This window comes from Oncorhynchus mykiss, chromosome 7 (assembly GCF_057628025.1).
Source record: "Oncorhynchus mykiss isolate SJ-2025 chromosome 7, ASM5762802v1, whole genome shotgun sequence".
Taxonomy (NCBI): domain Eukaryota; kingdom Metazoa; phylum Chordata; class Actinopteri; order Salmoniformes; family Salmonidae; genus Oncorhynchus; species Oncorhynchus mykiss.
This window is the reverse complement of record NC_143028.1, coordinates 46862462-46877090: the sequence shown is the minus strand read 5'-3', so window position 1 is coordinate 46877090 and position 14629 is coordinate 46862462. Positions and strand designations below refer to the sequence as shown.

Here is a 14629-nt window from a genome sequence, read left to right as displayed (position 1 = left end):
GTTTTAGGAGAGCAAACTGAAAGATAATTTATAGCTAATGATGTCTGGCTATGGGATACTCCTCTCATTAAGTAAAATTCTTCCTTTGTGTAGTTTTCCTAAGACTTGTGGTTTGTCATGTCGACTAGGGGGTGGATCTTTGCTATAAAGGATCTCAGTTGCCATTATGTTGACACTCTCAGAGAATTCATTTATCGACACTGAATTGATCTGAGAGTCACAGGGCTATGGTGAAGCTCATATATAATTAAGTATGGACTTTATGATATAACTCTGACTTGTTTGTGGTTTGCTCTCTCATGATTTGGTAATACAGGACATTTCCACGACACTACCTACCTACCTACCTACCTACCTACCTACCTACCTATAGGTAATGGAACATTTGATCTTTTAGTATTTATCCAGCAGGTTTTCTCAAGGAGAAAGCCCCCCACGTATATATTAAAGATAAGAAACAAAACACTACAGTAAATACTACGGTACACCACAGTCTGCAAAAAAACTATAGTAAATACTACAGTATACCATACTTCAGTCTGCAAAACACTACAGTGAACTATAATATTCCTAACATAGTATACACTATAGTATTTTTCCATTTGTGATAGCCTAGCCAGGTAGCTAATCTTTTGAATATGGTGTAGTAAAAAAAACAGAAACAGATAGCATTAGCTTGCTAGATATGCTAGCTAGCTACACTGATAGCTGTCAATGCCCTACTTGTTGTTATTTCTCCACTCCATGTGGAAATCACCACAACGTTCCAACCCTCAATTTGTGAATAATTATTAGCAGCCTGCGTCATTCTTCAGAGGTGGAACCTAAACAAGGAACCTAAACAATTTAAGTAAGCATTTGCAGAGGGTCAGGGAAAGGTTAGTATGTGGCTTACTCTTTAATTAACCTTAATATTGAGTGGCCTTTTTGGCCTGTGTTCAGTTTAATTAGCAAGTGCTAGTCTTCTGTCTCACAGTTTTAAACATGTGACTTGGTTTTCAGGCATGGAATTTGTCCTGCCCAGAGCTTGGTCTTTGGAGCATCTTGAACATTAGGGCGTTGCAGTAAACCATTACATTACAGATTCTAAGATTATTGTCAGTCTTAACGGTTTTAGTCAGAAGTCCCATCATCATTACCACCTCTGTGTGTTTAATAAGTAAGCAGTACATCTGGTTGGCATAGGGGCCCACAAATCGTCAACAAACATAGCTAATGGATGTTTCCTATTTCAATGTAGCCATCTACCTAAGATACCCTCACCCTCTCACTACAGCCATATCATTACAGATACAGTGTCTTGTAAAAGTACTAATCCCCCTTCGCATTATTCCCCAAAAAATGTATTCCTAAATTATGCCAGGATTCCATCCTATCATGGGCTATAGGCATTGCAGCTTGTAAAGGTAATTTCTGATTGAGCCAACATATACAACATTAACCATGAATGGGAACATTTGTTTAAAAACCTTCATGCCTACAGTGCCTTGCAAAAGTATTCATCCCACTTGGCATTTTTCCTATTTTGTTGCATTACAACCTGTAATTTAAATGGATTTGTATTTCATGTAATTGACATACACAAAATAGTCAAATGGTTGAAGTGAAATGGAAAAAAGAACTTGTTTCAAAAAATTCTAAAATATATATTATGGAAAAGTGGTGCGTGCATATGTATTCACCCCCTTTGTTATGAAGCCCCTAAATAAGATCTGGTGCAACCAATTACCTTCAGAAGTCACATAATTAGTTAAATAAAGTCCACCTGTGTGCAATCGAAGTGTCACATGATCTCAGTATATTTACACCTGTTCTGAAAGGCCCCAGAGTCTGCAACACCACTAAGCAAGGGGCAACACCAAGCAAGCAACACCATGAAGAAAAAGGAACTCCCCAAACAGGCCAGGGACAAAGTTGTGGAGAAGTGCAGATCAGGGTTGGGTTATAAAAAAATATCAGAAACTTTGAATATCCCACGGAGCACCATTAAATCCTTTATTAAAAAATGTAAAGAATATGGCACCACAACAAACCTGCCAAGAGAGGGCCGCCCACCAAAACTCACGGACCAGGCAAGGAGTGTCACATGTATTGGCGCTGGAGAGACGAAGCAGGTACGGGGAGTAACATTTAATAAATGACAGACATATATCGAGACAGGAATAGCGTCAGCATACAGAAAACAAAGACAAAAAAACAATCAATGCAACAGTGGGAACAGAGCTGGGGAACTGACAAATATAGGGGAGGAAATAAACAGGTGATAAGTGAGTCCAGGTGAGTCCAATAACGCTGATGTGTGGGACGGATGGCAGGAGTGTGTGATGCAGGGCAACCTGGCGTCCTCAAGTGCCAGGGGGAGGGAAGAGTGGGAGCAGACGTGACAAGGAGGGAATTAATCAGAGAGGCAACAAAGAGACCAAAGATAACCCTGAAGGAGCTGCAAAGCTCCACAGCGGAGATTGGAGTATCTGTCCATAGGACCAATTTAAGCCGTACACCCACAGAGCAGGGCTTTACGGAAGAGTGGCCAGAAAAAAGCCATTACTTAAAGTAAAAAATAAGCAAACACGTTTGGTGTTCGCCAAAAGGCATGTGGGAGACTTCCCAAACATATGGAAGAATGTACTCTGGTCAGATGAGACTAAAATGTAGCTTTTTGGCCATCAAGGAAAAGGCTATGTCTGGTGCAAACCCAACACCTCTCATCACCCCGAGAAAAACATCCCCACAGTGAAGCATGGTGGTTCAGCATTATGCTGTGGGAGATGTTTTTCATCGGCAGGGACTGGGAAACTGGTCAGAATTAAAGGAAGGATGGATGGTGCTAAATACAGGGAAATTCTTGAGGGAAACCTGTTTCAGTCTTCCATAAATTTGAGAATGGGATAGAGGTTTGCCTTCCAGCAGGACAATGACCCTAAGCATACTACTAAAAGCAACACTTGAGTGGTTTAAGGGGAAACATTTAAATGTCTTGGAATGGCCTAGTCAAATGCACGGTCAAGTTCTGTTATTTTGTCTTATTTCTTTCACAATACAAAATATTTTGCACCTTCAAAGTGGTAGGCATCTTGTGTAAATCAAATGATACACCCCCCCCCCAAATATGTTTTATTTTAATTCCAGGTTGTAAGGCAATAAAATAGGAATAATGCCAAGGGGGTGAATACTTTCGCACCTACCGTGCCTCACCTAAACAATGCCTTGATTTACTCCCAAAAACTCTTAAGGAGAATGGTGCGACTGCTTACTCAAAGCTCCACAACTGATCAAATGGTACTTATAGAAAATAACAAAAAGAGTATTGAGTACATGTCAAAATAGGTTGTTAATGTTTTCTTTAGTGTCCCAGTGTACTCCAATTCCATTGTGCATTCCCACTGGGCACACACTGCTTGAATCAACGTTGTTTCCATGACATTTCAATTAAATTAATAGATGTTGAATTGACTGTAAACTGTTTGGGGATTAAGAATGCTTTCCCTTTTTAAACACTCTTACCACCTAATTAGCCATGACCCAGAACTTTGAGAACAGACCTGTAGGCTACTACCCATCAACTCTCACCTTCCTCCACTATCTTTCTCTTCCTTCCCTCATTTAGACACTGTTGGTGGCCACAGACAATAGTGACTAAAGAACCCCATCAATGAGCCAGGGAGTTTAATAAAAAAGCATTCCAAATTTCTGCATGGGTCGGGTCTTATGTCTGAAAGTCTAATTAAACAATTATGTAAGAAATACCTACAAATATATTCTGGGTTTGTAGGTAACAGACGAATGGTTGCTCAGCAGAATTATTACAGTGCTGTTCTATCAAATACACTGAACAAAAATATAAATGCAACTTGCAACAATTTCAAAGATTTTTCGGAGTTCCAGTTCATATAAGGAAATCAGTTAATTTCAATAAATAAATTAGGCCCTAGTCTTTGGATTTCACATGACTGGGAATGCAGATTTGCATCTGTTGGTCACTGATGCCTTTAAAAAAAGGTAGTGGCGTGGATCAGAAAACCAGTCAGTATCTGGTGTGGCTACCAATTGCCTCATGCAGCGCGACACATCTCCTTCGCATAAGAGTTGATCAGGCTGTTGATTGTGGCCTATGGAATGTTGTCCCACTCCTCTTCCATGGCTGTGAGAAGTTGCTGGATATTGGCGGGACCTGGAACACGCTGTCGTACACGTCGATCGAGAGCATCCCAAACATTCTTAATGGGTGAAATGTCTGGTGAGTATGCAGGCCATGGAGGAACTGGGACATTTTTAGCTTCCAGGAATGGTGTACAGATCCTTGCGACATGGGGACATGCATGATCATGCTGAAACATGAGGTGATGGCGGTGGATGAATGGCACGGCAATGTGCCTCAGGATCTCTTCACGGTATCTCTGTGCATTCAAATTGCCATCGATAAAATGTGTTTGTTGTCCGTACCATAACCCCATCATTACCATGAGGCACTCTGTTCACAACTTTGACATTGCCCACAAGACGCCATACACATGGTCTGCGGTTTTAGATTCCCCAGCATGGTAACACTTTTGTGCTCAAAATTTGAGAGAATAAGGTTTTTTGTGCTTATAGGAATAATTTGGGGATCTTTTATTTAAGGTCATGAAACATGGGACCAGCAGTGTACGTTACTGTGCAATAAAAATGGTAAGCTTTAGGGTAACTTTAGACCTGTGAAAAAAACATAGCACTGATACTGTAGTTTCTCTGCATGCCTGAGTCCATAACACCAGTTACTTTGCAGTTAAATTCTTTCTAAAGAGGTAGCCAGTATTTTTAGTCTGTCCATTGGGTAATGTGGACAGGGATTTTCTCTGATTGCCTTAATCTGCTTCAGTGGGTTTTTGGCACAAGACAGATTTAACTCTACTCGATGTCCCAGATAGCAGTAGGGAAAATGCAGTACTATCAGTGAAGAAACTGAGAGCCATATCCATGCTCTGTCTCATCATGGTTGCATTTAAATAAAAGACCCTGGTGTTACATGCATCTCTTCCCCTCTATGATTAATATGAGTTTAGTAAGGTCAACCTGATACAGTTTTAACAATCTACACTGCCTTCAGAAAGTATTCACACCCCATGACTTTTGTTGTGTTAGTCTGAATTTACATTTACATTTAAAATGGCCTAAACACAATACCCCATAATGTCAAAGTGGAATTATGTTTTTCTAAAGTTTTACAAATGAATTAAAAAGTAAAAGCTGAAATGTCTTGAGTCAACAAGTATTCAACCCCTTTGTTATGGCAGGCCTAAATAAGTTGCATGGACTCACTCTGTGCATAATAGTGTTTAACATACATTTTTTATGACTACCTTTTCTCTGTACCCCCCACATACAATTATCTGTAAGTTTCCTCAGTCGAGCTGTGAATTTGAACCACAAGGACCAGGGAGGTTTTCCAATGCCTTGCAAAGAAGGGCACCTATTGGTAGATGGGTAACATTTTAAAAATAAGACATTGAATATCCATTTGAGCATGGTGAAGTTATTAATTACACTTTGTATGTGTAACGAACCTCGTCCTCCTCTTCTTCTGAGGAGAAGCGAGAAGAATCGGAGGACCAAAACGCAGCGTGGTAAATGTCCATAATGTTTATTTTAAAACAAACTGAACACTACGAAATACAAAACAATAAACGTGAAATGAACGAAACAGTCCAGTATGGCGACAAACACTGACACGGAAGACAAACACCCACAACCCAAAACTGAAACCCAGGCTACCTAAGTATGATTCTCAATCAGGGACAACAATTGACAGCTGCCTCTGATTGAGAACCATACTAGGCCGAACTCAAAAACCAACATAGAAAAACAAACAGACTGCCCACCCAACTCACGCCCTGACCATACTAAAACAAAGATAAAATAACAGAACTATGGTCAGAACGTGACAGTATGGTGTATATTTACACCCAGTCACTACAAAGATACAGGCGTCCTTCCTAACTCAGTTGCCAGAGAGGAAGGAAACTGTTCAGGGATTTCAACATGAGGCCAATGGTGAAATCAGTTACAGTTTTTAATGGCTTTGGTAGGAGAAAACTGAGGATGAATCAACATTGTAGTTACTACACAATACTAACCTAATTGACAGAGTGAAAATAAGGAAGCCTGTACAGAATAACAAATATTCTAAAACATGCATCCTGTTTGCAACAAGGCGGTAAAGTAATACTGCAAAAAATGTGGCAAAGCAAATCACTTTTTGTCCTGAATACAAAATGTTATGTTTGGGGCAAATCCAATACAATACATTACTAAGTACCACTCTCCATATTTTCAAGCATAGTGGTGGCAGCATCATGTTATGATAAAAAAATAAACGTTATGAAGCTAAGCACAGGCAAAATCCTGGAGGAAATCCTGGTTCAGTCTGCATTTCACCAGAAATTGGGAGATGAATACACCTTTTAGCAAGACAATAACCTAAAACCCAAGGCCAAATGTAAACTGTAGTTGCTTTCCAAAAATGTTCCTGGGTGACCGAGTTACAGTTTTGACTTAAACCTACTTCTAAAACTATGGCAAGACTTGAAAATGGTTGTCTAGCAATGATCAAAAACCAATTTAACAATAAATTAGCTAACATTTCTAAAAACATGTTTTCACTTTGTTATTATGGGGTATTGTGTCTAGATGGGTGAGAAAAAAATAAAGTTAATACATTTTGAATTAAGGCTGTAACAGCAAAAAGTAGAATATGTCAAGTGATATTAATACTTTCTGAAGGCACTATATACCCTATAAGAGAGCCTTCAATCACCAGTGAGTTGGGTAGATCTGCTTTAAGTTTTTTTGCACCTTACGTGTGGAATGATCTATAGTACACTTTAAAATTGGAGGATTTGGTACATTTCAGACGGTTGTTAGAGGACCTAACATAATTTGTTATGATGGTGTTCTGCCTTTTGTGTATTACTGTGTATTATAACATGTATTTTAATGTGTATATGAAAGTTACTTTAATGTGCTCATTGAATTTTGATGTGTATTGTGTTGCTATACAGGCCTCATCTGGAAAAGAGAACTTGGTCTCAGCATTGACTCCCTGTCAAAATAATGTCAAAAAATCCCTAGCCATCCAATGAGAAAGAATTGGGAGAGATCAAAACAAAAGGGTTAGACTGAATCAATCATGTTACAGCTGGTTGTCTACTGAGGTGTATTATGTTATGTAACCCGTTAATAATAAGGAACATTGCTTTAAAAATTAATTAGAGCATAATTTCCTCATTATAATGCCCCCTTAGCTTCTGTAAAGAGGCACATAATACAGAGTGAGTATGTTTCTTAATGCCTCACTTCTAACGTTTTACTAAAATTCTTGCTGCATTTGGGCCATAACACCCAAACACCCATGGGGGTAATTCGGATTGGGACTATGCAGTTAAAATGCTGGTGATATTGGGCAAGGTTGAGTCATTTAATTTGTAAAGGTGGGAAGAGATAGCTGAAGATACAGTCACACTGTGTTGAGATCCGTGAATGTTATGGAGTAAATATTCTAGTCCTATGATGGTTGTATTTCATCACAGTATAAGACTATTTGTATGTGGTGTGTGTACCTTTTTCCCTTACTTGGTGACAATGGTATGGTAAACATAGCTATGCAGAAAAATCTGCAACAGACTGCAGGTGTCTGATATAGGTGATGTGTTTCTCTTATGACAAACTTCATAACTTTTGCACTTTTCATTTCCCTGTTCTTTCACATGAACACATGTTGACTCCAGGCTGGCTTCAGCATAGCACATAAATAGATACTGTGTGAATTACAGTCAGACATACGCCCATTAATCTGACTCGGTCATAAATTCCCCTTAGATATGACACAGGCCCCTAGGGTGATGAGAGGACACATGCATCCCATAATGCTCTAGTAACCCTCTGGGAACCCCAGCTGTCAGCTGTCATCCACTGGCTCCATGGTAACACAACCTGATCCACACCCTCAAACAGGCGCGTCCCACCCCATAGTTCAAATGTTTGTGAATGCAGCCCTATGCATACTCTATTGGACATGGTCGCTTGCTCAATGGCCAACAATGAAGTTCCCTAGTTAATCAGAAACCTCTGGAGTATTTGCGGAATTTATATTCTCTGTGCATGCCTTCATGCCCAGCATTATCCACAGTTACATTCATGCATGGATGTGTGACGGTAAACAATGGAAAGGTCAAGGTTGCTAATCCTGCCATTCAAACAGCTAAATATCACATATTTCAAGGCTGACTAGTAAAAGTTGCTTATGTTCTGTGTGATGTTCAGCCAAGTGATTCAATTAATTTGTTAGTCTGTAAAGTCCACAGTTACTATACTGAACAAGGTATTATAGCAAACAGACACAGGTATTTCTGTCTTTTCTAAGCCATTAAAGAGATTGTCTGCAAAAGGCGTTCTTGGTTCTTTATAATGAGTTTTCAAATAAATAAAGTTTTCAGCAAATTATATACCATAGCTTTAGTTACAAGTAGTCTAGATCAAAGGCCAACGAATGTGACTCCCTCTCATACCTTCCCTACACCCCCAACAGGTAAATCAATAAATAAGCCACCAAACATATCTAGGGTTAGTTAACAAGATGTATTGAGGCAGAATAGTAAGACATATTAAGTGTTGAACAGCAACTCCAGCCCGTCTTAAAAGAGGAAGCCAACTTACTTTCTTTGAATAAGATGCCCCCATGCTCCTGCATGTACAGGTCTGTATGCCCGGCCAGATGTGGCTCTTTTGGGTCTCCCTCACCACAGTTTGGGTCTCCCTCACCACTCCATCACCTACGTCCTTCTACTCCTCCAGGAAGGGTCAGGCTCCAGGCTCTCCCTCAGCTCTGCTCTGTCCACCCTGCCTGCCTGCTCCAGGGAGGGAGCAGATTAATGGTAGAGAAGAGGGGCCTCCTAGCTTTCCCTCTGGCACGCTGACAACAACAGACAGGGGCGCTGTACTGTACTCCAGACAAGGCTAGTTCACAAGGTGCTCCTCAAGACTGGCTGTCCTGGCTGGTTGAGGAGGGATCCATAACTCCACAAATCAAACCTCAACTATTGCAAGGTCATGCTATCAGTTAGATTGTATAAAGAGAGGGAGAGTAAGAAGGAGACGGCTGGGTAGTGTGTGTCTGTGTGTGTGCATGTACTGTATGTGTGTGAGTGAGCACGTGTCTGAGCATGGCCATTGTACAAGAGCGGACCCTTCTCAGCCACCTGTTGCTGGCTGACTCCCCACTCTTAGCAGACTTAAGGACAGTGGGGGGGGATTATGCTAATTTAACCTGACAGTGCAGGAACCCAGGGAGAAAGCACACTGTGGGACAGAAGCTCCAGCCAGGGTTGTCACTGTCGCTATGTCTCCAGTCATCCCCCTGGCTACTACCAGGAGCTGGAAATTACTGGGCTGGACGGACCATGCCTAGGTGTGTGAGTGTGTGTGGGAGTTTATAACTGTTTGTTATGGTATTTTCTGCTTCTCACCTCTTTAGGTTGACCTTCTCAGGATCTGCTAGAGCTGCATTTAATTCCAGAAAGTTGTTCCCTCGCTTATGCCCTTATTTACTCCCTCGTCTGTTGTTTACTGACTGAAATACAGTCCCAGGTTCTGAGTGTCGTCCCTGTCTGAGAACTTGGCCACTAGGAGCAGCTGCCACAAATCGGCAAGTGTCCCAGGGAAAGCATTCTAATGTACTACTGGATTTAGTTTGGGCCCATATTGAACTTTTCTAAGACTGAGAACAGAAAGCTCCACTCCATCCTGTCGAACGCCTTCTCAGCATCCAGTGAAGCCAGCAGGACAGGGGTCTTCTGTGCGTTTACTTGATCTATAATATGGAAAAAAACAGTGAATGTTATCAGAAGAGTACTTGTTTCTAATAAATCCAGTTTGGTCCGCTTTTATTATTTTGGGAAGAAAATAGTTTAGTCTTTTGGTGAACAATCTGGTAATCATTTTTTTTGTCAAAATCCAACAAGTTTATTGGCTGAAAGGACGAGCAGGATAGAGGGTTCTTGTCTTTTTTGAGCAACACTGTAACTCGGGCTGAGTCTGGGAGAGCTCCGTTTTTGCAAAATTCATCCAGCATTGGAATGAAAATACGGCTAAACTGGGGCCAAAAAGCTTTGTAAAACTCTCTGGGACTTGTTAGGCGGCATGGAGATAATTGACACACTGAGCCTCTCGTTAGGTCTGTAGATGTGTCTTAATTGAAAGGCTATAAATGGTGATAAATGATGAAGGCCTATGTGACAATGATAAATCCACAGCAAAACAAATAGGCCAAATATAAATTCACAGTATCTGATCACTTTGTCTGCCAACTAGTCAATTTGTTCTACAGACAAGACAGGTTGTCTGGTTGTAAAACAGGTTGTAAAACAGGTTTTACATGGTTAATTTTCTTACTTGACATAAAAGGGGTTACGTTAGTAGGCCTAGGTTAGGCTATAGGGCCTATTCCTCTCTAATAAAATAAATATTAGACGCCTATAAAGACATTTAGCGGGGCGGGTGGGTCATTGGATGGCGACTATGTTGTCTTACCCCCATTAGTAATAACAGTAATCACTTTTAGTCATTGTTCCATTTCTCAGTTGGCAGGACTGTCCTTCAAAAAATGTTATGCCATTTCGGGAGTTTTGAAGTGTCGCAGGGCTTCTTGGTGAAGAATCCTGAGCTCGATCATCCCCTGATGATGCCTTGGTCAATGGAGTGTTTCTTAACCTTGTCAAACTCTCAGTGCTTTCAGCATATTCCAGCTGACAGGTCCTGGTGTAAATTAGTTGGGCTTTCCTACTGTAATGGTGTTGATTTTTGCCGCCTGTAGGACTCACTCATTTTCGGTGAATCTCAGGAAACGTGTGGTGATTGTGCTCGGTGAGCTCTCTCAAGTTTTGTGGACAGGTGGAGCCACTACGAAGTTTGTCTTGCAGGTAGCGGATCAGTGGCATGTTTCCTTCTTCTTTTTCAGCCAGGTTAACTTGTTATGGCTGCAATCCCGCTACCGGGATTGATGTGACAACTACCAGTGAAAATAGAGGGAGCCAAATTCAAACCACAGAAATCTCATAATTACAATTCCTAAAACATACATGTGTCTTATCTCATTTTAAAGTTAATCTTGTTAATCCCACCAAAGTGTCCGATTTCAAATAGGCTTTTCAGCAAAAGCACTACAAAAAAATGATGTTAGGTCTCCACCAAACCACAATAAGCACAGCCATTTTCCAGTGAAATATAGCAGTCACAAAAAGCAGAAATAGGGATAATTCAAGGTTAGTGATTAATTTTATCTTCAGCAGATGACACTCATGACTTCATGGTACACAATACATGCATGTTTTGTTTGATAAAGTTCATATTTATATAAAAAGAATCTGAGTTTACATTGGCGCATTACATTCACTAGTTCCAAAACAGAAATACACATCATAAATGTAGAAGATAATACAAGTTATACACATAGAATTATAGATATACCTCTCCTTAATGCAACCACTGTGTCAGATTTTGAAAAAGCAACCCATGCAATAATCTGAGACGGAGCTCAGAACAATAGCGAAATTAGCCGCCATGTTCGAGTCAACAGAAACCAGAAAATACATGATAAATGTTTCCTTACTTTTGATGAACTTCATTGGAATCCCAGGTCCACAATAAATGCTTGATTTGTTCGAAAATGTCCGTTATTTATGTCCAATTAGCTACTTTGGTTAGCGCGTTTGGTAAACAATTCCAAAGTCACAAAGCGGGTCCACTATAACGTGACGAAATGTCCAAATGTTCCGTAACAGTCCGTAGAAACATGTCAAACGATGTACTGAATCAATCTTTAGAAAGATGTTTACATCTTGAATAACTTTCCAACCGAAGAATTAGAATGACTTCAGATGAGCAGTAGAACGCAGGTCCGTCCCGTGTGAACACGCATGGTGAAAGCATGGTCAACTCGTGGCAGTGGTGACTATTTCCTATCTCATTCGACCCTCCTTCACATAAGCGTCATCAGACAACGTTCTATTGACTGTTGACATCTAGTGGAAGGCGTAGGAACTGAAAACTCATCCATATCTCGCTGAAATTTCAATGAGAGCTTGGTTGAAAATCTGCCAATCACAGAAAAAATCCAAACAGGAAGTGGAATATCTCAGGTTTTTGCCTGCTTTATGAGTTCTGTTATACTCACAGACACAATTCAAACAGTTTTAGAAACTTCAGAGGGTTTTCTATCCAGTACTAATAATAACATGCAAATATTAGCAACTATGACTGAGGAGCAGGCCATTTACGATGGGGCACCTCTGTGCACCTTTCATCCAAGCTACTCAATACTTCCCCTGCAGCCATAAGAAGTTAATAAAACACAATTATTCCTTCTCCCCCTATTTTCCAGGTCCTCTGTTTTCTCTTCCACATGCTCTATTTTCTTTTTAGCAGATGCTATTGTTTCCATGGCATCTGCCAGGGAGTTTTCCATGAATAGGATTTGCCCCTCTGCCTAATCCAGGCGCCACGTGTTGATGGTTATCTTGTTGTTGATGTCAGGCAAGGCATTTTCCAGGGTTGTCACCTTGCCCCCTATCGCTCTGAGCTGAGCGTTAATGCCATCTCATTTGATGTTGAGTTCTGTACGTTGGGATCTCAGCACAGAAAGGATGTCTTCGTCAGAAGAATAAAGAATAAAGTTTGATTTATGACGCGTACATGCCTCATGTTCCTGTTGTCAAATGTTAGTGTGTTTTATTTTATGGCTATATTGCATCTATTCCTTTGAAGTTGTCATGATGATTGATGTGTAGGGACCTCATTGAACTGGGGGGGGGGGGGGGGGGGGGTTGTTTGAACATTTCAAAGAGTATGGCCCCACACTCACCCTATTTTATTGCCCTCATGGTTGTTGCCTATGAAGCAGGAATGTCTGGGGGGGTATAGTGTTGGCGGCAGTCGCATTATAAATAAGGCCCAGAACAACACATGCGGCCCCAGAACATTAAACAAGATTTTTAAAATAAACATGGATTTTGTGATCAGTGGCAAAGCAGTTATGACATTAACCTCTAGCGTCGAGCAATCCCGTATCTGGGAGCGTAATCCAAGCCTCAAGCTCATTACCATAACGCAATGTTTCCTATTCATGAAAATCGCAAATGAAATGAAATAAATATATTGAAACACAAGCTTAGCCTTTTGTTAACAACACTGTCATCTCAGATTTTCAAAATATGCTTTAACCAAAGCTACACAAGCATTTGTGTAAGAGTATTGATAGCCTAGCATAGCATTAAGCCTAGCATTCAGCAGGCAACATTTTCACAAAAACAAGAAAAGCATTCAAATAAAATAATTTACCTTTGAAGAACTTCGGATGTTTTCAATGACGAGACTCTCAGTTAGATAGCAAATGTTCATTTTTTCCAAAAAGAGTATTTGTGTAAGAGAAATCGCTCCGTTTTGTTCATCACGTTTGGCTAAGAAAAAAAAACGAAAATGCAGTCACTTACAACGCCAAACTTTTTTCCAAATTAGCTCCATAATATTGACAGAAACATGGCAAACGTTGTTTAGAATCAATCCTCAAGGTGTTTTTCACAATTCTATTCGATGAAAAATCATTCCTGGCAGTCGGTTTCTCATCAGAGGCAAACGGAAAAATGCTGCAGCTAGAGATTACGCAATAATTGCGACGGAGGACACCAAGCGACCACCTGGTAATGTAGTCTCTTATGGTCAATCTTCCAATGATATGCCTACAAATACGTCACAATGCTGCAGACACCTTGGGGAAAACGTGGAAAAGGTAAGCTGACTCCTAGCTCCTCCACAGCCATATAAGGAGTCATTGCCATGAGGCGGTTTAAAAAAATGCGGCACTTCCTGATTGTATTTTTATCTGTGTTTTTTCTGTAACATCAGTTCTGTGGCACTCACAGACAATATCTTTGCAGTTTTGGAAATGTCAGAGTGTTTTCTTTCCAAAACTGTCAATTATATGCATAGTCGAGCATCTTTTCGTGACAAAATATCTTGTTTAAAACGGGAACGTTTTTCATCCAAAAATTAAAAGAGCCCCCTTTGGAGGAATTGCGTGCCCATAGTAAACTGAAAACAAATCTGTCCAAAATTGCGAGTATATGCATATAATAATTATTATTGGATAGAAAACACTCTAAAGCTTCTAAAACCGTTGGAATTATGTCTGTAAGTATAGCAGAACTCACAGGGCAGGCAATCTCCCAAACTAGTTTGGGAGGGAATAGAGTGGGTGTTGCGAGAAAATACCTGTGCGTTAGGGCGCGAATTGGACACAGTCATTCCTTTGTTCCAGCTTGCCTCAGAAGAAGTAACATTGACCGGTTGAATTGAGAATTGTTTTGTACGTTTAGAACATCCTAAAGCTTGATTCTGCACTTAGTTTGACCAGTTTAGTCGACATATAATATGACATTTTGAAGTTTTGATGCGCAACTTTTCGGGACCAGTGGAAATTTTGGGTGCATTTCAGCTGGAACTTTTAGCAGATGCTAATACAAAGACACACGACTTGAAACCAAACAATGTTTTGGGTAAGTATGACCCCTTCCACTACATTCTGAACGAAGACCATCAAAGG

General features: G+C 40.4%; 1 protein-coding gene and 1 non-coding gene across 2 annotated transcripts in view; one reads left to right on the top strand and one right to left on the bottom strand.

The window, feature by feature from the left end:
- The window catches only part of si:ch211-236d3.4 (protein FAM107B), a 44508-nt gene extending 35255 nt beyond the window's left edge, over positions 1 to 9253 (bottom strand). The window contains exon 1 of the mRNA XM_036983483.2: positions 8692 to 9253. Coding sequence (XP_036839378.1) covers positions 8692 to 8715 — 24 coding nt within the window. The 5' untranslated portion in view covers positions 8716 to 9253. The remainder of the gene's footprint in view (positions 1 to 8691) is intronic.
- LOC118965403 (U7 small nuclear RNA) lies at positions 380 to 434 on the top strand. Its single transcript, XR_005052729.1, has one exon. It is a non-coding gene; the product is annotated as a U7 small nuclear RNA (small nuclear RNA).
- Positions 9254 to 14629: the final 5376 nt, after the last annotated feature.